Raw genomic sequence first — 24,759 nt, 5'->3', positions numbered from 1 at the left:
ATCATTTCACAGATTCGCTACATGCGAGCAACACTTACATTGACTCTCAAAAAAAAATCATAGTCTTTCTATATATGCTACAAAATACACCAGTATCAGGTTCTATTAAATTCAACGATGCTGTCACCATCGTCGCCATAGTCTAATTCATCCTTTTCCTGTTCTTTCATTTTTTCCGCTCTCGCAAGTTCAACTAATGGCGCTAATGATTTATTATCAGAAGCATTTTGAATGAACTTGGAATTTAGTAGCTGAACACTATTTGCACGGTGTTCTGGATTAACCTCAAGACACGCATCCAAGAAGTCTTGCAAATCTTCACTCAGTGCATCTCTATCCTTCAATTCTGGTTTGCCATTAGTGGTGATCAGAAATAACGCTCTTAATGGAGTTTCATTCAAGTATGGTGGCTCACCCTCAATCATTTCGATTGTCATAATTCCTAATGACCATAGGTCAACCTTTGGTCCGTAAGCCTTCTTCTTTACAATCTCAGGTGCCATCCAGTATGGTGTACCAACCATAGTATTACGTTTGGATGCATGGTCCTTTATTTGAGCACAAAACCCAAAATCAGTCAATTTTATATCACCATTTAACGAAAGCAAAATGTTGTCAGATTTAATATCACGATGGATGATTCCCTTGGAATGTAGAAATCTCAAACCTTTCAACGTCTCACGGCAAACAGCACCCATTTGACCTTCATTCATAATGCTGTGTGTTACAATGTCAGTCAACGACCCCCCTTCCATATATTCCATCACAACCCACAAGTCCTTCTTAAGAAGATAAGACTCAATGAAATTCACAATGTTACCATGCTTTGAACCTTTCATGACTAAAATTTCGTTGATAATCAACTCTTTTTTTGGTTGTTTCTCAAGCTCCATCTGCTTGATTGCAACGCATTGCTTAGTCTGTTCATCAAATGCAGTGAAAACACCACCTGACGCACCTTGTCCAATTTTCACCAAATCATGGTATCTATTATTTGGATCGTCATCTGAGCAAATTTCACGTAATTTTTTCATGTATTTCAGGTCCTTAGCACGACGCAGTTCACGGCGTCTTTCTTGCTCCTCTTCAGAGAGCTTCTTCTTGCTTGAAGACCTCTTCGGTGCAGATACTTGCGGCGCTTCTGGTATAGGAACAGGAGTAACCTGTTCCGCTTGTTTAGTTGAGGTCAAAGTTCCCTCCACAACCTCATCATCAATGTGCTGCCTTGAATTCGTATCAGTTTCCTTGTCTTCAATTGTAGGAACTTCTACCTCCTTCACTACAGGTACTTCCATTTGGTCCTGTGTGTTTTCATCAAGTGCTTCTTCATCCGAGTTTGCAAATTCTGCAATCGGAATAGTCTTAGGAATTGGTGGTAAGGACTGCTCTACCTTGGATGATAAATTTTCATCATTTAAGGGACTCACCGGCTTCAAAACAAAGTCATTTACTTCTTCTTCTTCTTCTTCAATTGCATTTTTTACATCTTCCATCGCACTCAGTGCCACAGGTGATTTAAGTGTAGAGGTTGATGCGTTTGACTTTTCTATCGCTTCGGGGGTATTTACACCTATTGAGGCTCCTGCTTTAGGTAAAGGAGGTGGTGGGCGTCTTGGTTCAAAGAAACTCTCTGGTCCAAGGGCTGGCGACTGTTGAAGTTCTCTAGACTCATGAAGTGTTTGAGAAGAATTCAAAGCTTGTGGGACCACTTGACCACTTTTGTGTAGAACGCCTGTAAAGTTTGCCTGTGCTGGTGAAGATATTTGGATCGGTGCACCCGGAGTATTAATCCCTTCCGTCAAATGGACAATCTTGGGCCTTCCTTCGGTAATAGACTTCTTTCTGCCAAACCGACGAGAAAAAGATCCAATTATTGACGTTGAAGGAGAACTTGGTGAGCTTCTCGTTCCTAAATTCGTAGGACTTGTTATGTTTTGTTTATTTTTTCCTGGGGAAGACATATTTCTGGCATTTTTCAATGATGTCTTTCTTGAAATAGATATGCTCTTACTACTTGGGGTGGAGAACGTAGGTGATTCGCCAGCAATCGGCGTGCTCAAAAGAGTGGTATTTGCAGATTGTGATTTTGGAGGTGGTGGTGCATGCCTTTGAGGAATGTATTCAACATCTTTACCTGCATCGCCAGAAAAGCCACTCGAAATAAACTGACTTAATCCAAAGGTTTGCTCGGAGTTTGCATTTTGTCCTGGATTTACGTTATTAGTATTATTGAAGTTTGACGATGACGAATCGCTGGTTGATGAATGGTGCTGAGCAAAAGTTGCAGAATTATCTGTCTCATTGGAAGTATTGTTGGCGTAATCGTTTGTAGTGTCATTAAAATAACTAGACGAAGAAATACGGTCATGAACGTCCATGAATTTATCGCCTTCATTACCGGCATACGCTTCGGAGTAAAACTTTAATACCTCTTCCGCCTCAATAGGATTAGCTTGTTGTTCAGCAACAGAAATACCTTGAGCTGTTAGGACTCTGGCCCATGCTTCAGGTAAATCTTTATATGTACGTGTCTCAGAATCATAACTCACATGTGTTTTAAGGATCACATTCTTTGGTGCAGAAATGTTGATGCTAGATGATGATCTGGATGATGAAGTCAAACCAAAAGCTTTTGATAATCCATTAAATAGTTTGCTCTTCTTTTTCTCTTTTTCTTTCTCTGAGAATTGTTTTACAGTATTGATAGTGGTTGGTAGTTGTCTAGTCTTTATCTCATGAGGAACAGAATTGGTTCTTTGATGACCCCCAGGTCTCTTTTGTTTATCTAGTGAAACACCAGAACTACTTCCTGAATTGTGTTCTGCATTTGGTTTCACTCCATATTTGGGGTTGCTCGAAGCTAGAGTTGCACTGTTAGTGATAGTAGGTGTTTCCTGTACATATGTGTCAATTATTGAATTGAAATCATGGTCAGAAGATGTTGATGATTGTAAAGGCTTTGGATATTGGGGTTTAAGCTCCTTAATAGGAGGATTCACATTTAAATCACTAATTTTGAAAGAAGACTGGTCCTCTGGTGATTTTACGGAATCGCTAGTTTTCTTAGGATCCAGAGATTTGGCAACTGCTCCATTATCTTTAATTGTTTCCTCTTTTTTTCTAAACGAAAGCTGCCTATCCAAAGTTAGGAGCTGCATATCACTCTCCATATTGGACTGCAAACCTTCATAGCTGCCAATCATTGGAGAAATAGGGAAATCCTGGTTTTCTTTAAGAACAGGATCAAATGCTTCCGAATGCAACTCCGACAACCTAGGCGTTGAAAAATGAAAATTCGTTATTTCTTCAATAGCCTGAAACTGGGTCGATGTCAAGCTTTGGGGGGTATCTATTGCGCCAGCATTCGGTGGTTTACTTTCTGCAAGCTTAGAGACTGCTTTATCCAGCTTGAAAGGATTTAATGTGTTGCTTTCAGTCATACATTCCCCTTCTGGGATCTCCTTACTTGCTGTGTTCTCTTCCTCTACTTCCTCTTCACTAGTATCCCATCCCTTAATTCCACTCTTCAATTCCGACAGTTTCTGGGTAATGAGTTCAATTTCGCTAGAATTCGAATGTGTATTGGTGTTGTTAAATGGATTGTTACTTTGAAAGCTGGTGTTGGACGTATCACATGCGTTCACAGGGTTCACATTTTCCTTATTCTCAGGCACATTGAGATCAATCCCCAGGCCATCGCTTAAAGTTGAGGATTCCCCGTTGTTTGTCGTTTGTATTTTCTTTAAACTCTCATTTGAACCTTCAGCTACCAGAGCGTCAACGTTCAGAGTACCTCTGTAACGGGGCAGATTAACTTCTTCACCGTCAGAAGACATTAATTCAATATACTGATCGAGATTTAGTTCTTGCTTGGAAGATGTAAAACACCAATTCTAAGCTTGCAGATATGAGAATGGAGTTTCCTTTTTTCCAAACAGCATATACATGTGTACCTCGTGTCAACGGCCTTTCAAAGAAAATGAGTGAGAGTGATTTAATTGTAAAAAATGAGAAAATGCTGAAAACGGAAAAGCTTCCAAAAGTGTCAATTTTTAAATGTAAAAAAAAAAAAAAAAAAAAAAAAACGCCGAGTACACCCACATGTCAGTTTTGAGTTTGTTTTATAAAGTTTTCGATTGTTCACTATTACTTGTATTACTTTTTTTTTCTACTAATATTGGCAGAATAGAAAAAAAAAGGGGACGAAGTTTCTCTACACAAGAGTTTTATTTACTTGTAATTGTATCTACAGATTCTATTCGTCACTCTTAGATTCAAACTTGGTCAAGTTCTTAGTACCTTCCTCCCAGGAGATACCCTTGTAAGTGATATTTTGCACAGCAGCAACAACATCAGCGAGAGCACCTCTGACTTGCAAGGTAGAATCTCTATCTCTCAAAGTGACAGAGCCATCCTCAATGGTGTCGTAGTCAACCGTAATACCAAATGGAGTACCCAACTCGTCGTTTCTGGCGTAACGCTTGCCGATGGAAGCACCAGAATCATCAACCTTGAATGGGATTTGAGCCTTTCTAAGGACAGACTTGACCTCCTTCGTAGCGTCCTGTAACTCCTTATTGTTCATCAATGGAACGACCAAAACTTTAGTTGGCGCAACCAATGGTGGGAAAGATAAAACAGCTCTAGCTGAATCTTCTGGTCTAGTCCAGAAACAGTGTTCAAAAACAGAGTAAATGATTCTACCAATACCAAAAGATGGTTCGATAACATTTGGAGTATATTCTCTGATGTGGACTGTCTTCCTCTTCTTTTCAATCTTGACTAGTTCACCAGGAATTTCCACATTTTCTGCATCAATACCTGGGATCTTGGTTGTAATCTTTAGTTTGGTTTCCAATTCCTTGGCTAAGTTTTCAAGATCACACTGAGTTCTAGATGATAACCATTCCTCCACTTTTGGAGCATCTTTTCTGAATAAAGGACCAAACTTTTTCTTTTCGATATTACATTCAAATTCTTCAACGGTAATTGGTTCCTTCAAAGCCTCTCTGACCGCCAACTTTTCTTTCGTCTTTGCTGCATGAACAGATAGATCGTACGCAGATCTATCTGCACAACCAACACATTCAATCCAACCGTAGGATGTTTGTAATTCGGCATCCCAACAATCTTGTGCATAATGAGCCATTTCGTTGGACATGTGTTGTCTGAATCTCATTTTCTCAGGATTGATACCAATTTTGACTAAGAACTTGTAGATTCTACCAACAAAGTAACCTAGAGTTTCATTGTCAATAATGCCTTGTTTGACAGCTTCACCGATGGTAATCTTCAAGATGTCAGTTTTACCTGCTTGTTGGACTTCCTTTGATAAAAGGGAAACTTCCAAATCCTTGACCGAATCAAAATTAGCATGGGATTTATTTTCAGGATCAACAAAATGTTCAATCTCAGCCATCAAAAATTCTCTGACTCTCAATAATCCGGACCTTGGAGAAATTTCATTTCTGAAGGACTTACCAATCGAAGCAGAAGCAAATGGCATTCTTTCATTGTTGAAATCTAATAACTTGTTGAAATTTAAGAATTGACCTTGAGCAGTTTCAGGTCTCAGATAACCCTTCAATTGTCCAGATGGTCCAATGGCAGTTTCAAACATCAAATTGAATTCAACTGGTTGTTCTAATGGATCCCCTGTGACTGGGTTGCCAATATTATATTTAATCATGATTTGCCCCAATTCTGGACCAGAGAAACCATCGATTTTAGCTAGAATAGTTTCAAATTCAGCAACGGTTTCATCGTCTAGCTTGACGGCCTTGATTTCCTTGACCTTCTTCTTTCTCTTCTTCTTCTGATCGTCTTCCTCTTCGACTTCTTCGACTTTGATACCTCTAGCTTCTTTGTCACCCTTGAGTCTAGCTTCAATAACTTCTTCGACTAGATGATCTGCTCTGAAAATCTCACCAGACTTTGGATCTTTACACATCCAATCTGCAAATTTGTCAACATGGCCTGATGTTTTCAAAACTTCATGAGGGGTAAGCATGGTACAATCAACTTCAAGCATGTCTTCCTCAAGAACAAAGTGCTTTCTCCATGTATCGACAATATTGGCTTGTAAAGCACAACCTGGAGGACCATAGTCATAAAGACCAGAGACACCACCGTAGATTTCAAAAGATGGTGCAAAGAAGAAACGACGTTTTAGAACAGATTCAAGAGCCTCTCTGGAGAACTCTGCATTGGTAGCTTGTGCTGCAGACATTTTATGTTTAAGTTTAGTTTTGGCAGATCTCTGAACAGACGATGAAAATAAACGTAACGACTGGCGAGAGAACATACACTGTTTGAACTCGAAAACCGGGCAATGACGACAATCTCGTAAACCCTGACAAACTCAAACTCTTACTCATTTCATGAACCCATTCGTGGCCAATTTTTCCTCGAGATGGAAAAAAAAAATTAGAGGGGGAAAAGAAAAATCGAGGGGAGAAAAGAAAAAAAACTGTCTATATATAATTACGTAATTCAGTTTAGACACTCTTCATCATAACTTCCAGATAGAAGGGTCTGGTTGCTCCAATGTCATTCTCTAAGGAAGATCCTGAGTTGTCGACCTCACCGTTTGATGCAAGCGGTACATAGATGTGCTCGACAAAATTGTACCCCCATTTCTCGTACATCTCTCGTAATTGATGTTCCTTGATGGCAGTGACCCAGATCTGTGAGGCACCCAGGAACTTGGCGGCAAATTGCTCAGCTTCTCTTATAACCAACGAGCCGGCTCCTTTATAAAACGAAACAAACCCAGTCACTTCAAATGCCTGTCCAGACTCTGTGTGATGTGGTTTTAAGGCAGCCATTGATAGCAATCTGTCTTCTAGGGGCTTTGGCAGTGGCAGATCAGATCGAGTTTCGTCAACGCTATTGTCGTAGCACCTTTGGACGTCATTTACTGCAATGTGTGGGTAACGGAGCTTCAGCTTCTCGGTGGTTTGCTCGTAATCATCGAGTGGTTCATCACAGCCAATATGTTTATCCTCTGTAGGTTCGTCATTGGCAATACAGAAGAAAACATAGCTATCCTGTAGGGGGCTTACGCCCAAATCTTCCACCAATGAGTTCTTGATCCTTGGGGTAGTGATGACATTATATTTGAACCTTGGTAAATCGTAGCCTCTGTTCAGAACCCGTGTTAGTAAAGACTCGTTATTAACGACTTGTGGGGATGAGAATTTGTAAATTTGGACACTGACACTCATTTATGATTTAGACCGTTCAAGCCGCCGGTGTTTGGGAAGTGGTGGTTAACAATTTAGGGTGGGAGTCAACAACTGGTTCAACTCAACGTGCTTCCTCTCGATTCTTATCTACACAACGGCTTATTTAGGTGCGAACAAAGATGAGTCAATTTCAAAGACTAACATGAACTAGGAGTGTTTCCACAAGGAGCGATCAGCCTCGTTGTAAAGCCGAATATTAAAATAGTGTTATAAACGTTAGAAAAGTCAATTATTTAGGTAAACTGGGGTAAAATTAGGGAGTAACTAGTTGCAGAATAATCAAAATGCAAAGTGTGAAACAAATGCTATGAGCAAACCGAGCAAGGAGGCATTATTCAAATGGCCCTTTGATGGAGTTACAGATACGATTGAAGAGACACTAGCGGTAGCTGACGCAGACAGGGTATTAGTATCCTGGATAAAACCATGAGCGGTACTTGATGATGCTGTAGATTCTACAGCAGGAGTTAAAGTTGACGAAATAGCAGGAGTGGATGAGGAAGTAGACTCTACGGAGGAGCTTGAAGATGAAGACTCTATAACAGATGTTTCGGATGATGAAGAAGAGGACAGTGATGCACTGGATGATGATTTTGAGGATAGTGATGCACTGGATGATGAAGAAGAGGATGGTGATGCACTGGATGATGATTTTGAGGATTTTGAAGAGCTAGATGACTCTGTAGAAGAAGCGGAGTTAGAAGACTTTGAAGCTGAGCTTGATGAACTAGGAGAGCTTGAAGAGCTTGAAGCTGATTTAGAAGTGGAAGAAGACTTGATACTTGATTTTGAAGAACTGTTATCATTTTGATCTTCACCTGTATTGAAACCAGTACGGCCTAAATCTTTGATGACAGTACCTTTATCACTGATAATAACGTTTTCTTCGTCATACCCTTTACCATCGTATCTGTAGGAGACCTTTTTGTTACCTTCAGTTTGAGCAGTGGATGGAGGGTCGTAACAAGTAACTTCCACAGTATCAACGGCAACATACAAGTAACCAGGATCTGAGAAATCAGAAGCGTCCCAATCGATATAACCACCGGCCCATTCTCTGGTACCTTCTGGACTATCTGCTGCACCACCAGGCCAGATTGAGAGTTGAACTCTAGTAGGAGTTTGAGGGTATTCGTACTTGTTACTGGTAGAATTCCAAGTATCGTCTTTCTTCAAGGTTCTAACAACAGAGCCATCGATTAACCAATTGATTTCATCTTGAGTCCAGTCGATTTCATAGACATGGAAATCTTCATAAGTGTTAGCAGAGGAACTCTTATTACCATTATGATAATCCAAGATACCTTCATAATAAAAGTTAGTTTCTGTGGTATCCAATTCACTACCGACCCATTCGAAATCGATTTCATCTTCCACTTGAGAGAATAAAATTGCAGCAGAGACAACACCTGCATTATGTGATGTCTTAAATTTCATTTTAACGTTACCATACCAAATATAGAAATTGGAAGAAATGACACCACCTGTAGATTTTTTAGGCATTTTAATCATAACTGAATCATCATTATCCTCAACTTGACCATAGTATTGGAAATCGTTGGCAGTGATATTACCGAGATAATCTGTTTGTAGAATCATGTTATCCTTTCTAGGGGTGAATGTTCCGGCCTTACAGATTGGAGCGGGCATACAAGAGGTAGAATTGAATGAATAACGAGGATCACAAGGACCCAGGCAATAAGATCCAGTACCACAAGCTCCATCATTGGAACAACAAGGATATTCTTCTGGACATTTGTTATCCGCGTCACATTTTGGTGGATCGCTAGCAACGGCTAAACCAGCTAAAGGGGCAAGAGAGATCAACAACTGAGAAATCTTCATACCTTGTCTATGTCGAAAGGGGTTGGTAAAGAGGGAAGGAGAAACAACGAGAGAGTGAAAACCAACAACAAAGAATGAAAATCAATAACGAAGAATGAAAACCAATAACGAAGAACCAATTGCTTGTTATTGGAAAAGGATAGAATAGAAAACTAAAGTTCAATACAAATAGAACAAATAGAACAAACCCTAAGAACAACCAAAACAACGGGGGGAAAACCCAACCAATTTATACAAGTGCTACTTGAGGAAATAGTCTTTAGGAAAAAAAAAAGCCTACCATGAAAGACAGCTCCAACTTGTTGAACCTCCTATTTCCATTGTCAAACGCGTTCACCTGGGGCACTTCACCTGAATTGGCAATTGTTGGCGTTACACTATCTTCTCTGAAAAGGGAAATTGTCAATCTCTGGCGATCGTAAAGACGCTATGCGCCGCCCAATTGGGAAACCACGCGTTTTGTGTGTCTTGCAAATAATGCACACTTTGCTGTAAGAAAGCGGGCAGATTGGATAGAAGGAGATATAACCAAAACTCTCTTGCTTTTTCCATATGGTTAAATTTAAGAGCTGTTTAGCGTTTCAGTGAGGGCGGAAACGAATGGACAATGTACATTGTACCGAATGCAACTAAACGCCATATACCAAAAAGGTTAAGCAACCAGTACCGGTTTCATTTCAAGACATCTCCAAAGTGAGTCCAATTTGTTTGTCCTCATAGTTTGTAGAATGTACGTTTCCTCTGATTTGACCTCATTGTCGTCTATGACTTTTAATGACATCCATGTATCTCTTCTTTAAGGTATGTCCCTCATGGAATATACAAAAGCAAAACCGTTTCCCTTCCATTCCCAATACGGTTGTTCCATTTCGGGTGTTTTCCTGTATAAAGTCTGGCATCTTTTCCCTTTCTTGGAATTAATTATTCTATGTCGGTCACGTGCGCGCGTCGGTCGACGCGCGCTGTTCTCTCGGCCAATCAGAGCCTGTGAAGTGGGAATGGTGATGAAGATACACTGAGGGGGGAGGGGGGGGGAAAATATATTTTCGAATTTCGCATTTGAGAGTTTTTTTTTTCTTTTTTTTTAAACCTTTGTAACTTGCCCCGTTTTGCAAAATCTCGCTGCTGGAAACACTGGCATGATTGTTAGCTAGAGGAACTTGAATGGGAATACAAGAGACACTCGTCAGTACCTGTTGACAAGAAAAAGCCTTTACTCTACTTCGTCACCACCAAGCACAAAGCATAAAGCACAAAACACAACTGCCAATGTCCACCGTCACTCTAGTCAAGAAACAAGCCGAATTTGTCCTCAAGAACCCCCTCTTGAGACAACTCATGGTTCCAGCAGCTAAGGTCTTCACCAACCTATCCGGCTACAGAAACTTGGGTTTGAAATTGGACGATTTACTCATTGAGGAGACCCCTGCAATGCAAAAGGCCATCTCTAGATTGCCTGCTGAAGAATCCTATGCTAGAAACTACAGAATCATTGCTGCTCATCAATTAGCTGTCTCCATTGACGTTTTACCAGATTCTAAGGCATTACAAGCAAAGGATGACACTCCTTACTTGACCCCTTACATCTTGGAGGCAGAAGCTGAAATCGCTGAAAAGGAAGCTTTGAACAACTCCACCGTTGCTTGAACTTAACAACGTGTTGAAAAAGACTTCCATTTATTATTCTTATTTATTCTGTGGAATAGCTATCGCAATATCTCCCCTCCTCTGCACCTCTATTCACTTGAAGACACACTCAAACTCCTTTTTTCACGTTTTATATTCTATTTATTATAAAAATTAAACAAACTCACTAAACTGTACACTGTAAGATGGAGACAGACTTAGTATCCGTATTCGTTATAGACAATCTGGTGTTCGTCTTCCTCCATTGGGAAACCACATTCCTCGAGAATCTTGGAAATTCCAACTTGCTGAACCTTGCCCTTGAGGTCCTCGTCCTTGAGGAAGAACAGCCCCATAAACCCTAGTGAGTTCTGCCAAATGTCTTCATATTTGGCACTTCTACGTGGAACAATCATCATCCAGTCATTCATCATCATCAAATTATAACTGAAGTCCCTCTTGTCAATCTCAAACTCCTTGTTTATATTCAAACTTCTCTTGATCAAATACATGTATAACATCGCTAACGAATCCAACTCCTCCTCTCTATCAACCTCACCCTCGTTGTATTCCTTCAGTTTCAAAATATAGTGCTTGAACCTTGCCTTCTTTGCAAATAACGGTCTGCGCTCTTGAACAATCTCCTTTGGTAAAAAATAGTTGACACCGCTTATAATGTTGTCTTGGAATGGCATGAAATGTTCAGGTAGTTTCAGAAACTGGACGTGTTTGTGGAACTGCGAATATCCACTCTCTGGACCACTATTAAAGAAGGAAAAATACTTCACTCCATCGCCAGACCCATTTAAGTTCTCTAAAATGGTACGAATTATCTGCAGTTCGATTGGCTTTAGTAGACTGTCTTGTTTCTCAAAGTCCTTAGTCACTAACAAAAAATGGTACTTGGTGTTTGGATACTTGTTTAGAATCAATCTATAATCGTCGAGCAACGAGTCAATGACTGTCAATTCTGGTTCGGGAGTTGCAAATGGATCTTTTGTTTGGACCTTCTCAATGACTTCCTTTGTCACATCCTCTTCTTCCCCAGGTTCACGGGCTCTGTTGTTCGGACGTTTGTCTAATCCTTCAAGAATCGATATCTCATACTGCAGTTGACTCTCCGGATCTTTGAAATGCTCAATGTTGGTTGGCTCCTTGTACACTAAGTCGCCATTGGCGTATGCCTTATCGAAAACTTCCCTAATCAAATCAAAAAGTTTGATTTGACTCAATTCTTCAATGCTCTTAACTTCAACCATGTCTAACTTGTCTACTTGCAAAATTGCCGAGTAATGAACTATAAGAAAAAATAGAAACAGGGGAAGAAGTCGTATAAATTAAGAGAAACACAACAAGTAAATGCATTTGACGTGATATTCGATAGTTTCGATCATCCAATATTTCTGTCGAATGTCATCATCCTCGGGCCATACCCATGCTCGAACTATTTTTTTTTCCTCTGTTTCAATTGCTCGTTGTAAGTACACCCAAGCTTTTAACTGCCTTCACTCTTATTACAGTGACTGGAACATCCCCTCCATGGCATCTGTAGGCCAATAATTATGGCACGTTATTTATGATTTATATATATAGATTTATATTTGTATACCAACTTTGTCAAAGAGAAGGCAAGAGATCATAGAAAAAACACAAGGACCATCCGCTTCCATTTCTACTTACTCGTCATCGATTGAGTATGTAAACCCTCTAAACATTTCTTGAATTTTTGGCGATAAAACGGTATTCACAGGAGTTAATTTGGCAGCTTGAGACGTAAACTCTTCTTCAAAACAGTGTGCCTCTCTTGGGTCATCGATTTGTGGTATGTATGGAGGTTTAATTTTTAGTGCTAGAACATCATCAAAATTAACGTCTGCAAAATACGGATGCTCCATAATATCAAGGGCATCTCGTTCACTGGACCCTAACCTCAACTTCGGATCTCTTGTTAAAAGTTTCTGGATTATATCAACAGATTCCTTTGACATATTTATTGGATACAATGGCTCATCTGTTAAAATTGCGTTGAAAACTTCTTCCTCATCATCACCTTTGAATGGTGTCTTGGTTAGAATCATTTGGTACAAGAGAACACCAAACGCCCACCAGTCAACAGCTTTATCATATGTTTGCTCCCCTGATATAATTTCAGGTGCCATTAATTCAGGTGTTCCACAAAAAGTTCGGGTGGTCTTACCATACCACATATTTTCTTTACATAATCCATAGTCGGCTAGCTTGATATGACCACTCTCTGTTAGCATGATATTATCAAGCTTCAAATCTCTGTAAATAATACCATGGTCATGTAAGAACTTCAAGGCAAGTAATATTTCACTGGCATAGAATTGTGCTCTTTTTAGTGAAAATCGTTTCTGTTGAACGTGCCACATCAAATCACCACCACTAATATATTCCATAACAAAATATATCCTATTCTCGGTTTGGAAGCTTTGGTATAAACTCAGCATGAAAGGATGTTTGTATTTGTTAGCAACAAGAAACACACGCTTCTCCGATTTCGTACTCTCTACCTCGTCATTTTCAACAATAAAATTCTTTTTTAGGACTTTAATAGCACATAGCTGATTATTAGAAACATATTCAGCCAACATCACCTTACCAAAATTACCTTTACCCAAAACAGATAAGAATTTGAAGTCATCTAAACCATATCTACGGCGATGGCGACGCTTTTGACGTTGTCCATGATGCTGATGTTGTGCATGGTGTTGAGCTTGATGCGGAGGTTTATGGTGCTCTTGTTGGTGCTCTTGTTGGTGCTGCTGTGCTTTTACATGTAACTGTTCATACTCAATCTGGATGGTAGTATGTTCAAATTCTTCAGGTATATCTCGGGTTCCGTCATTTGTGCTAACTCTTAAATCCTCGGAATGGTAGGTTCCTTCAAGTTTGCCTTCAAGGGGTAACTTTGGTAATCCACGATTATTGTCATCGTTTATTTGTGTTTGTTTGGTTTGCACGCGGACAGGAGATTGTACTTGAGAAGTCTGCCCAACACGTTGAGGAGATAAAGATTCTTGTCTCGAAACAACACGTTGGGGGGATAGCGATTGTTCTCTTTGTTCTTCGATACTCTTGTTATTAACTGCTTTTGCTGGATATATATCAGCTGCAAGCCTTCCTACTTCGGCACTTATGTTCTGGTCATTTGAAGGAAGCAACAAATCAGTATTTGTCTTTCCCAAATGCAACAACGTCTTCTCTGACGCTCCGGTCTTTTGGATAGCTAATGGTACGCTTGAAGAGGATTTTGTAGCTGCAGCCTTCTTTTTTGACTTTTGTTGACCAGCTCTCAAAGCTTCCAAGATTAATTCTATAGTTTTAGGGGATATACCACACAAGTCCGGTACATAATGAACACAATTTGCATGACACATAATTCCACATTCATCACACTTTCTAACATTTTTTTTACCAAATGGCAGTATATAACCACAATGGCAACACCATTTAGCACCACGGTTCGTGACAGGAACAAACCTATGAGGAATCTTGTGGTTCAATTTAGTATCAACAGAATTAATGTCTGAGCTTGATTTCGATATACATTTGGCAATAATGTTTTTGATACATTTCTGATGACACAAAAACAAACAATCCTCACATTGGTAACCATTGTATCTCAAAAATTCGTTACAAACAGCACATGACATGATATTGTAGAAATTTTTCTGTACAAATCTGTGGCCTTGTGCGTCAATCGTTTCCTCTTTACGTTGACGTATAGCACCATGCCGACCTAAGCCACTGGCAAAGTTGTGATGATCTGTCCTAGTTTTACTCTCGTTAGTTTTGACAAATCCTAATGTCAAATAAATCTCACCCGATGGTTCTAAAGAAAACCAGCCATTCGATCTTATTGGGATAGACGTAGTTGATGAGTCAGAATAGGCAGATTGAACATTAGGGTTGTACTTAGGATCTTGGTTCGACAGATCAGGGACAGAGTCCAACAAAGTGGCATTTGAAGACTTCGCACCACTTTGAATGTCATCATCAACGGTCCCAGTAGATATCCATTGCTCACTTGTAACTCTCTCCTTCCTGACTTTCTGTCTACGGATTTCTTCGGCAATATCTGACAAGGATAGCCAAAATAAACCAACAGGAACATTCTGGTCATTAACCTTATCATATATAGTAATACTTAATTCATTGGCCCGCTCAACTTTGATTTCAAAAAAATCGGACCATTTGTCATTCCTAGAACCTCGTGTTTTCGCTTTTTCACTGTCATCGATTTTGATACTCAAAAAACACTCTGGATTTCTAGAAAACATGGGAGATTGGATATGATCGACACCTCTGATTGAATTGATCTGTATTGTCAAAATACCAGACAATGGGTTTTTTCTCAATGTATTAATCATTGCATTTTCACGTGAGATATCATCTAAATCAATATACATTGATTGGTACTCCTTTAAAGCTCTTTTCATCAATTGTAGTTTTCTATCGCTCTCAGATCTACCTCGTTGCGCTAGTGCAATGCTTGACCTATCACCATCAACTTGGTAAAGGTTATACATCTTTTCGTTCGCCTCTCTATATTGAGTTTCTACCTGGATTTTGAATTCTAGTAGTTGCATCATATATTGGATCTTATGACCCAAAGAAGGACAGTCATACTTCAACAAATCTAGAGCTGTAAATAATGGTCTCTGTCTAGCCGTATTGTATGGATGATTTTGTTTATCTTTTTCTGAATCCAAAGGCCCTGTATTTTTCGTAGGAGAGTTCGATGCAGACCTTTCATTTGCAGAAGATATTTGGAGTTTCCTCAAAATAGACTCTAAATATTCAATATTTTTTTGTGCCTCTCTAACTTGAGTATTACATTTCTGAATGACAGAAGGATTGTTCGTTTTTTTCCTTAAATGAGAAGCACCCTCTGCGAGCTTCCTCTCCCTGTCTATTTTCCTTAAAATATCGTTGACTTTTTCTGTATCTAATGGTTGAGACATGATGAAATTTTAATCGATCAATATTCTTATCTGAACTAATTCTATACTCAATAAAACAAAATATTCTAAAAATAAACTAAAGTATCAAAGAAAAGAGAAGGTACTAGAACGTCCGTTTGTTGACCTATTGGTGTTCCAACACAAAAAAGACAATTCTCTCCCACTGTATCTGATCCCTTCCGTCAAAGAGCTCTTACTGCATTTCTCCAAAGCCTTATTTCTCTTGGCTGAGCAGACTCAGTTTAAGATCGACGACAAATGTACACAACCATCCCTCGCTCGCAACAATTAGTTCTTTGCCGCACGTGATATTTTTTTCATCCTCATCTACGCTCCCTATTGTATAAAGTTTATTTAAAACCAAAGTACTCCTGTGCCATAGATATAAATACACTGGGACCTAACGACTATTACACTTACAGTTACAATCTGGAACTGGACAAACATAATGTTTTGAGAACCACTCCTCAGCGTGACCGGCATGCATACAATGGTTGCACGAAAGGCAAAAACTAAACCATTCTTTGAACTGTAGCTCATGTTGTAGATCAGCCCTTTCGTTTTCCTCGATTTGAGATGCATGTCTATCAAAAGTTCTATCTAGTTTAGCTTCGTTTCCATTTTGATGCAGATTCATGACCTCTTTAGGCACAGGAACCCCTTGTGTGATTAAACAAATAGCACATCTCGGTAGGGGATAACCACAGTGCTGGCATGAATGATTGATAGCGCCTCCACGGAATGAGCTACCAGCTTTTGTTGATACTCCGTATGAATTGTTCATGTTTACATCTACTGCCGGTGGGTTTCTTTCTGTGATTGAATTGTGACAATTTACACACTCAAGGTAGAGCTGTCTTGGAACTGCCTTTGCAGGTTCATTCATCCTTTTAGACAACTTCGTTCTGGCAATATCAAATTTAGCTCTGGCAGAGAATAAAGACCAACTATTCAATAGGATCCGGTAACTTTCTACCCACATATCTACCCTTTTATCTACAAAATACTTGGGGCTTGCAAATGATGCAATCAAACATGCGCTTTGAATATCACTGGTTCTATCCACAAATGATTGCAATAAATTGATTCCCTTCATTGTTATACCTGTTAATAGGATTCCTTCAATATCACCTCTCTCTATGACAGTGTCAGCCAACCTGTTCAAATAGACATCTAGTTCAGAATCAGGTAAGAATCTCAGTGCAACGCCTAATCGTTCTCTAAGCGGTAATGCGGTTTCATCTAATACATCCCACCAATTACCATCAGCAATATAGGCAAATATAATCCTCAAATAAGGATCTGCTAAATCAGACGCCAACTGTCTACATCTGTCTTTCCATGTGTTATTCACATTTGTGTCCTTGAAGGCAGTATACGCTGCAATAGCTGTAGACATAATTTTGTAGTTTTCATTATTAGAATCACTCAAAATTCTAATTGCTCGATCAATATCACCGTGAAAGATCGCCCAGCCAGCAGCACGTTCATAGTTACCATCTCGAATTAGGTTGGAATACTTATCTTCCAATTCTCTGACACCAAAATCCCAACCAATGACATACATTGCTAATCTTCTTTGGACTTCCTTATGATTTTTACCTGTAAACCCAATTACAGGTTTTGCCAGCAAGCTACATTCACGAGCGCGTCTTTCCACAATCCCCCTGGCAGCACTGGTGACATCCTTCTCTGTTATATTGTCGAAACCTGAATATCTGTTAAAATTCATAAAATCTTTATTCATATTCCAAATTCCCAACACTCCGAGATATCCAAAATCAAAATCGGCATAGTGCATCTTTCCAGCACTTATCAAGTTGTAAGAAATATCAATCCATTTCCAAGCATTTTTTAAATGTAGTTGTGTCTCATAGGTATTCATTGAATCTAGAATCTCCATGTTAACATTAGCATTGACACCATATCCTTTGGTGGCTCTCTTTCGGATGGTCGAACAAATATCATTCACAAGTAAGGACTCGTAAATTGGGCATGCACTATCACTATCGCCAACAAAAATATCGATATCTTTCTTCTCCCCTGTATCCGATGCCCTCTTATTGCCCATGTGATCATTGTCTTCCTCGAAGTTACCGCTGTCGTCACGAATAGTCAGATTTCCTGTCTTTTGATCAACAATATGGGGTCCTTCCCCAAATCCCCCATTCACAATCTTGCTGCACACACCGTCAGGACCGCAAAAAGTTATATCGTTGAAGGAGTTGAATGTAAGACTATTTTGACTATCAATCACTTTCATTCTGTATATACTACCCGACTGTCTCATACATACAAGATCAATTCCGTATTCTGCATCCTTTGATGGTGCATAATCAAACGAAATAACCCTTTCATACTTGGTTTTTGTGTCATGTACTTTCGAAATAAACATAGAACCAGATGGCTTAGGAACTTTGGGAACAAAAGTAGGATTCTCGACTTTATTTGCCTTTACCATGTGTTCATATTGAGCTAGTTCATGCTCCAGCGGAGGTACATAACCGATTTTCCATCTTCTGACATATCCGCCATCAAATAAGGCACCAATTTCAGCTGTCTGAACAGACGAAAATCTATATGGCGATCCATTTGTTCTTCTCTGATAATCGCTTAATAGTTTACTAAACAGCAATGCAGGTCCTTCACTTGAGACACTGGAGCTTTGATAAGTGCTATTAATTTGAAAAGATTCAGTTAGCTTTCTACGATCCCATATTGCAAGAGAACCGTCTTCACTATTCGAGGCAAACATAAACGGAGAAAACGGGTTAACGGTGATATTCAAGGTGCATCTAGTTGCTATTTGATATACAGGCTGGTTACTCCTAATGTCGAATTCTCTTAATAATTTATAACTTCCGGCAACAAAATTCCTAGGTTCGGTAGGACAGAAGGATAAAGACGATATACTCTCATTATTAATACAATTGAATATCTTTGCTGTTTTTCCACCATAGTCTCCTCTGTGTAAACTACCGATATCCCATACATGTATAGAGTGATCCTGTCTGCCCCTGTCATATCCCATGGCAATAAGACCTCTCTCATTGAACGAGACCGAATTGCACGACCTAGATTGTAATGGCTTTAAAACAAAAGACTTATTCTCCGGAGACCTGATATCAAATAACAAACATCTTCCATCGAGCTGACCAACAGCTGTGAGCCCTGGTGTCAGTCCAGAGTAGTTTATACATTGTATATTTTCAAAATCAGCTTTTTCGTGGAGCTTGACAATATTGTCTTCTTCCTTATTGAATTTATTACTCGTTTGGTAGAGGTACACAGCCTCCCCACTGGGGCTGACCGCCAAATACTGATCCTCGTTGTCTACCGCCCATCCACTTGCACGTATGACAGATCCAGACATTTTCAAAATGAGAAGGCCTATCGTTCAATTCTCCGCTGTTTATCAAAGGCACTGCTAAGGATAATCGTCTTCCCACAAAATGTTCAACTCTTCGATTGTGTGCTATTAATGAGTTTTTTTTTTACACACGTGACCAACAAGGGACTACAATCAAGTGAGGATAAAGCACAATTTTGATTAAAGTTACACACTACTGTAAAAATTTCGGATACGTGAATGAAAGGAACGTATACAGAAGAGTGATGTGTACAAATAACCCAATAAGTGTAGCTTCACAGTAATTTTGCCTAAGTTCATACATATATATGTTTATTGAACTTTGAATTTCAGTTGCTCTCGTTGCAAATGCTGTTTCTTGATAGTGAGGTTACCGTCTTTCCAATCAGGCATTTCATCAAACAGAGCGCCCCATTCATAATCTCCCTTCTCAATAAACACAATCCCCAATTCGAATATCATCGTTTCGTTGGAGTCTAAAGGTTTCCCAATGCTAAATTGCAATACACCATTTATAAGTACCTTCTTCTCATACGTGTAGGGTGGATCCTTACACACAGGAATATGTCTAAGCATTCCGAAAATGGGATATTTGTTTCTATTTGTAATTTCAATTCTGACAGTATAGAATTGGTTCAAATACACATTATTTAAATCTTGCACTATGTCTTGGTCATTTAGCAGCTTGAGTTTCAACTTCACTTTTTCAACTCTTATATTCTCAATCATTCTAGAAGAAAACCTAAATCCTCTCATATTGATCTCTCCTGACCTGCCTAGATACATTGAGCTTGAAACACTGGAAGATACTTTCCAAATAGCAGATAAATGCTTCAGTATTTCCTCTTTGTACCAAAATGAATGCTTAATGAAATGCTGCTCAGCAAGCGGTGTTTTTTTATCAACCACAAATTGTTTATTCCTCAGACTTGGGATTTTCTGTTCCAAGAGCTGCTCATCTAAGTCCATTCTTTTTATAGGGACAAACATTCTAACATTTTTTCTTGTCTGTAGCTGCTCGGAAGTGATAAACATACGAGGTTCCTTAGCACCACTCGAGCCATCCATCCTGTACTGTATCACTATCTCCATTTCTTCTGACCACATATTGACGAAGTCCAATGCAATCAAACAAAAATCGGCAAGGTTGTGATGCTCCTCACTTACTTCTTTCAAAAATTGCCAGCAAGTTTTGCTTTCCATATCCCCAATACTGGTATTGGAAGTTAGTGGAATAATATCACAGCCGGCAAGTTCTACACTTGGATATACTGTTAAACTCACTGGAATTGATAGGCTCCTTATATATTCTGCAATGGTATTTTTTTGATAGGAATATTCAAGAACTAGATTTGCCTCTTTCACGTCAAGCTTCCCAACAATTTCAAGATCAAGTTTGAATGTTTGATTTCCTTTGATTTTCACAAGATCATTCTTATTCAAGATTTTAAATGGTTTCTTCTTATATATTTGATATTCAATCTCGTATATTTCGTTAGGTCGCAGTGCCTTGTTATTCAACTCAGCATTTAATATGTCTGTAGTAGAATCTCTAAACATAGAAACCAAGTGATTGATATCTGAGGTTGTTGTATTTTTCAATATGACGCTAAACTGTTTCCTTTCTCCGTCAAGCAACATGAGCCACTTATCTCTTAGTTTCACTTCGACTATTTTCAGAAGCGGTTGTTTGTGAACAACTTGGATTCTCCATTCTCTAAATTTAGTTTCTGTCTCGCAACAGTGTACAGATTTTTTTAGTTTTGGAGGAAATGCAGACATGTCTTCAACTCTCACTGAATATTTCCGTTTATCGCAAATACCTATTGAAGCAATTATCCCGTCCACAGCAAAGGTTCCGTTGTTTTCTGGAATTATTGACAATGAAACCAGAATTTCTGAATATGGCTTCAAAACGATTTTATATGAATCTTTAAAATCGTTAATTGATTTTTTGTCTGGTGACAAGAGTTTAAACGAAAAGTTGTCTTTTGTTGAAAGACTTAATTCTTTAATATCAAGCTCAAACGCATAAGGATTTCGTATGTGAATTTTGACTGTGCTTTCTTCACCCTCAACTAGTTTCCCAGATACAGCTTCGAAGTCTATCCCAACAAGAAAATCATCGTTCCAACATCTAGCACCAACCTTGACAAAAGAGCTAAAACGTTTTATTTTGTCATAGATTTCAACTTGCTGAGAGGATCCAAGTATCTGCTTGAAATTGGTCAAAATAAAAAGTCCATATATGACATAGCCTCCACGATAACCTACTCTTTCGCATAGTTTTAGTATATGAAGTAACAGGTCTTTCTGTATGTAATTCGGCCGAATAATATCTTCAGGTCTGTCAATGAAAATATCATAGGTTTCGCAGAAATCTCTCAACATTAAGTCTAATCTCTCATAACCGCTAATGCTTGAGAATAATTGTTGCTCGGAAGCATTTATCAAATCCAAAAAATTATATACCATTAAAGCTTTCTTCATTTTCATTTTAGCCTTAGAAAAAAGAAAGGCCAATGTTTGGTAGATACGTAGTTGTGAGTTCACGGGCAGTTTCTCAAAATCGGTGTTTAAAACATGGAAGCATATAAAATTGAAAAACTCCATATTAAAATTCTCAGAAATGTACCTTCCCTCATGTAAGGACTTGCCCTGCACAATTTCGTTGACCAAACTCATATCATATTTACCATTTAGGTCAACCAAAACCATCAACAAAGCATATCTGATTAAGCTTTCAGACGAAACAATAGCTGGCACATTTTCTGTTTGTTCTGTTTTAGCATATTCATAATAATAAGAGCTCAAATGTCCACAATTGATGATAGTTTCTTCGACAACATCGAATGGCATGACATTCAGTTCACCATCTGATTCGTTAAAAGAACTGAAACTTGTCGAAATATCACTCAGTTGAAAAGATGGCCTTGGTGTTGTGGAAGGAGACCTGAGCATACTTTTGACGTTCTTTCCTGAATTTATCAGAGAATTTAGAAATTGGGGAAGTCTATATGGCACGCCGAGTGATGACAGTAAAAAGATACATACAGCCAATCCGTCCAATGCAGAGGCCAGCCATAAATAGTCGTTAGCTGCTTTCAAGTTAAAAATTGCTTCAGAAAAATCATTTAATGAAGCTTTTAAGTTACCAGCCATCAAATAAAAATTGGCGTTCAATTTTAGTCTTCTTCCCCTTGTAACCATTTGTTTTGATCTTTCTGGGTTCATTTCAAAAGAACTTGATAGTCTTTTCCTCTGCTTCAAAACTACCCCAGTAAGATTTCCAGGTGATCTTAACGTAGTGTGTTCATATGCAGAAGCATAGACTGAAAATTTACACAGAAATCTCGATGTGGCATCACAGATTCGTGTCTCAATATTAGACAAGTTCTCATCGACACAAAATACATCACTAATCTTAGACTCAAAAGCAATAGGGCAACCAAAAATCATAATTATATTAGCGATAGGGGCGGGATATTTCCTCTGCAATTGATTCTTTTTCAATCTGATGATTTCTTCAGTTACTTCTTTAGACCATCCGAGTAACCCAATAACAACAGCGGTCTTCCTAAATGGTTCAAAATCGTGTAAAAACAAAGAATCAGCATCATCATCTCTGGTAATAAAATTATAATATACGTGGCCCTGTGGATATGCCTGTGGATTAAATTTTCCTGGACTATGTACCAAATCCAGAGCTCTAACATCCTTTACTCGTTTCAGCACTTCAACGACATTTCTAAATTTAGTTTGGTCAAATTCAGCAACAGGTACAAGCAAAGCTCGTACCATTGCGGGGGCTAAAAATGTAATTTCCTCCATTGAAAAAAGAACCAAAGGGGAATTGTTCTTTATTGGGTGATTGAAGTAGTCTCGAAGGAACTTGGACGAAAGATAAATCAAGGTACTCTTGACATCAAGGAGGCTCTAAATCGATGTGAAATTTGATGGCTACAAAAAGCGTAGTAGTACGTAAGTTTTTTACTGTAACAGAAATGCGAACCCGCGCTCAATTGGTGTTTTCACAAAATCACACTCCAACCCACTAGGCTATTTGCACACAAAAATTTTATGAAAAGATTATTTTATAGCTAAAGTAAACCACTAAAATTCTATTTTTAATAAAAATTTAAATTAAAACATTATTTAATCTTTAAGATCAACATTTCGTATTCCCGTCAAAAAAAGAAATATTTATTAATTTTATTTGGTTATTAAATGTTGAAAATTTATTTGAAGATTTCAAAGTATTCAACGGGATTGTTAAAAAAATTTGTTACTAATCACAAGTGTGTATAGGATCACTAAAATCAATTAATAGTTCACATTCATAAAGTAGATGTTTTTTGCAGAAATTCATTTGGAACACTTTATGCAATGACCTGTTTATCTTCTGCGGAATTTACACAAATAACGTGTTATCAGGCTATAATCTTTATTTTTAGAACACATTTATGTTTATTAGTAGTTTATTAGAGGTGATATTCCGATGTCAGAACAGCATAAACTGTCCACAATGTTTACAATTTGATTAATTTTTTTTAATAACTGTTAATTTTATTGTGATTAGTGCATGTAATAAATAAACTGAGTATTTACAACAACTTATCAATAGCCCTTCATAATAAGTAGAATAACTGATTGATGCCGATGGAAAATCAATACTTCACATGAGGAGCTAGCCGGAGCCTATACTCCCTTTAGTATTGGTTTTTTTAAATACCTTTTTTTGATAAATTTTCACAAAAAAATAATAATGGGCCTACCATTTTGAGCCGTATTTCTTTATTTATATGAAGTGTACTGATAAAGAAGTTTTCACGGAGAATATTTCAGAGCTTTTTTATGAGAATACGCCTTATGGTATTTTGTATGTAGGTGAGTTGCTCAAGTCAGGGCATCTTCTGTTGGTAAAGCTGTTTGGCTTATTCTCCCTTTAGCCATTTCCTTTACTCTTTAGAACCTTTTCTGTTCCTAGTTCGAGCTAAATCGTCAAAATAACAAGTATCCTACAAGCGTCCACTTGTTGTTGCAAATCGAAGATTAATTACAAATAACAATATTTTCTTTAATTATACTCTTGCAAGAGAAAGTAGGAACTCTTTAAGGCTAACAAGAGTGATTCTGAAAAGTAGCTATTAATATACAAATATACCTTGAAAATATGTGAATACCCGTCTAAAAAATAGCCTAACAGATGCTACCCAATGGGTTTTTAATAGTACACGTACTTTGGGTTTTGACTTTGTTAGTCTATACAATCTACCTTGTCAATTAATAATAGCTTGTTACCCTTCCGTACTACAGTCACTTTGAAAACATTGATTGCTAAATAATAACTACCCGCAGTGAAACTATAGCTAATAATGTATGATTAGTGTTAACTAACAACATAAATATTTAAATAATAATCTGTGAACTAGGAACAACATGAAGTTGACGTATCCTTCCGTTTGGATTGAACAACTTTTAGTCTTAGGTATGCTATGTACTTCAAAAGAACATCAAAAAATGAGAAATTGAAAAGGATTATAAACTCTAAATAAATTCATGCATTTTTCCTTTAATTGCTATCTTTTGCCATCATCTTAAATTAGGTTTCATCAAAGTAATCATGCATACACTGGGATGTCTAGCCATGAGAGTAAAAGATGGACATATTAGGAGCACAAGG

The 24,759-nt window shown here is 38.3% G+C and overlaps 9 protein-coding genes across 9 annotated transcripts; 1 reads left to right on the top strand and 8 right to left on the bottom strand.

Annotated features, from left to right (window-relative positions):
• Positions 1-95: 95 nt before the first annotated feature.
• Positions 96-3,836, bottom strand: C5L36_0B04320 (uncharacterized protein; the record flags this gene model as incomplete). The annotated part of the gene is made up of 1 exon (XM_029464799.1): positions 96-3,836. One exon carries the CDS (start codon positions 3,834-3,836, stop codon positions 96-98), a length of 3,741 nt encoding a protein of 1,246 aa, XP_029320658.1.
• A 419-nt stretch (positions 3,837-4,255) lies between these two features.
• C5L36_0B04310 (uncharacterized protein) lies at positions 4,256-6,304 on the bottom strand (the record flags this gene model as incomplete). Its single annotated transcript, XM_029464798.1, has 1 exon — positions 4,256-6,304. The coding sequence occupies one exon, from the start codon at positions 6,302-6,304 to the stop codon at positions 4,256-4,258; it is 2,049 nt and encodes a 682-aa protein (XP_029320657.1).
• A 193-nt stretch (positions 6,305-6,497) lies between these two features.
• On the bottom strand, positions 6,498-7,226 carry C5L36_0B04300 (uncharacterized protein; the record flags this gene model as incomplete). Its single annotated transcript, XM_029464797.1, has 1 exon — positions 6,498-7,226. One exon carries the CDS (start codon positions 7,224-7,226, stop codon positions 6,498-6,500), a length of 729 nt encoding a protein of 242 aa, XP_029320656.1.
• Positions 7,227-7,526: 300 nt separating this feature from the next.
• C5L36_0B04290 (uncharacterized protein) lies at positions 7,527-9,092 on the bottom strand (the record flags this gene model as incomplete). Its single annotated transcript, XM_029464796.1, has 1 exon — positions 7,527-9,092. One exon carries the CDS (start codon positions 9,090-9,092, stop codon positions 7,527-7,529), a length of 1,566 nt encoding a protein of 521 aa, XP_029320655.1.
• A 1,269-nt stretch (positions 9,093-10,361) lies between these two features.
• Positions 10,362-10,739, top strand: C5L36_0B04280 (uncharacterized protein; the record flags this gene model as incomplete). Its single annotated transcript, XM_029464795.1, has 1 exon — positions 10,362-10,739. The coding sequence occupies one exon, from the start codon at positions 10,362-10,364 to the stop codon at positions 10,737-10,739; it is 378 nt and encodes a 125-aa protein (XP_029320654.1).
• A 197-nt stretch (positions 10,740-10,936) lies between these two features.
• Positions 10,937-11,977, bottom strand: C5L36_0B04270 (uncharacterized protein; the record flags this gene model as incomplete). The annotated part of the gene is made up of 1 exon (XM_029464794.1): positions 10,937-11,977. One exon carries the CDS (start codon positions 11,975-11,977, stop codon positions 10,937-10,939), a length of 1,041 nt encoding a protein of 346 aa, XP_029320653.1.
• Positions 11,978-12,394: 417 nt separating this feature from the next.
• C5L36_0B04260 (uncharacterized protein) lies at positions 12,395-15,706 on the bottom strand (the record flags this gene model as incomplete). The annotated part of the gene is made up of 1 exon (XM_029464793.1): positions 12,395-15,706. One exon carries the CDS (start codon positions 15,704-15,706, stop codon positions 12,395-12,397), a length of 3,312 nt encoding a protein of 1,103 aa, XP_029320652.1.
• Positions 15,707-16,106: 400 nt separating this feature from the next.
• C5L36_0B04250 (uncharacterized protein) lies at positions 16,107-19,079 on the bottom strand (the record flags this gene model as incomplete). The annotated part of the gene is made up of 1 exon (XM_029464792.1): positions 16,107-19,079. One exon carries the CDS (start codon positions 19,077-19,079, stop codon positions 16,107-16,109), a length of 2,973 nt encoding a protein of 990 aa, XP_029320651.1.
• A 309-nt stretch (positions 19,080-19,388) lies between these two features.
• C5L36_0B04240 (uncharacterized protein) lies at positions 19,389-22,907 on the bottom strand (the record flags this gene model as incomplete). Its single annotated transcript, XM_029464791.1, has 1 exon — positions 19,389-22,907. The coding sequence occupies one exon, from the start codon at positions 22,905-22,907 to the stop codon at positions 19,389-19,391; it is 3,519 nt and encodes a 1,172-aa protein (XP_029320650.1).
• Positions 22,908-24,759: the final 1,852 nt, after the last annotated feature.

The sequence above is a fragment of the Pichia kudriavzevii genome, chromosome 2, assembly GCF_003054445.1.
Source record: "Pichia kudriavzevii chromosome 2, complete sequence".
In the NCBI taxonomy this organism is placed as follows: Eukaryota; Fungi; Ascomycota; class Pichiomycetes; order Pichiales; family Pichiaceae; genus Pichia; species Pichia kudriavzevii.
This window is presented reverse-complemented; position numbering and strand designations above follow the sequence as displayed.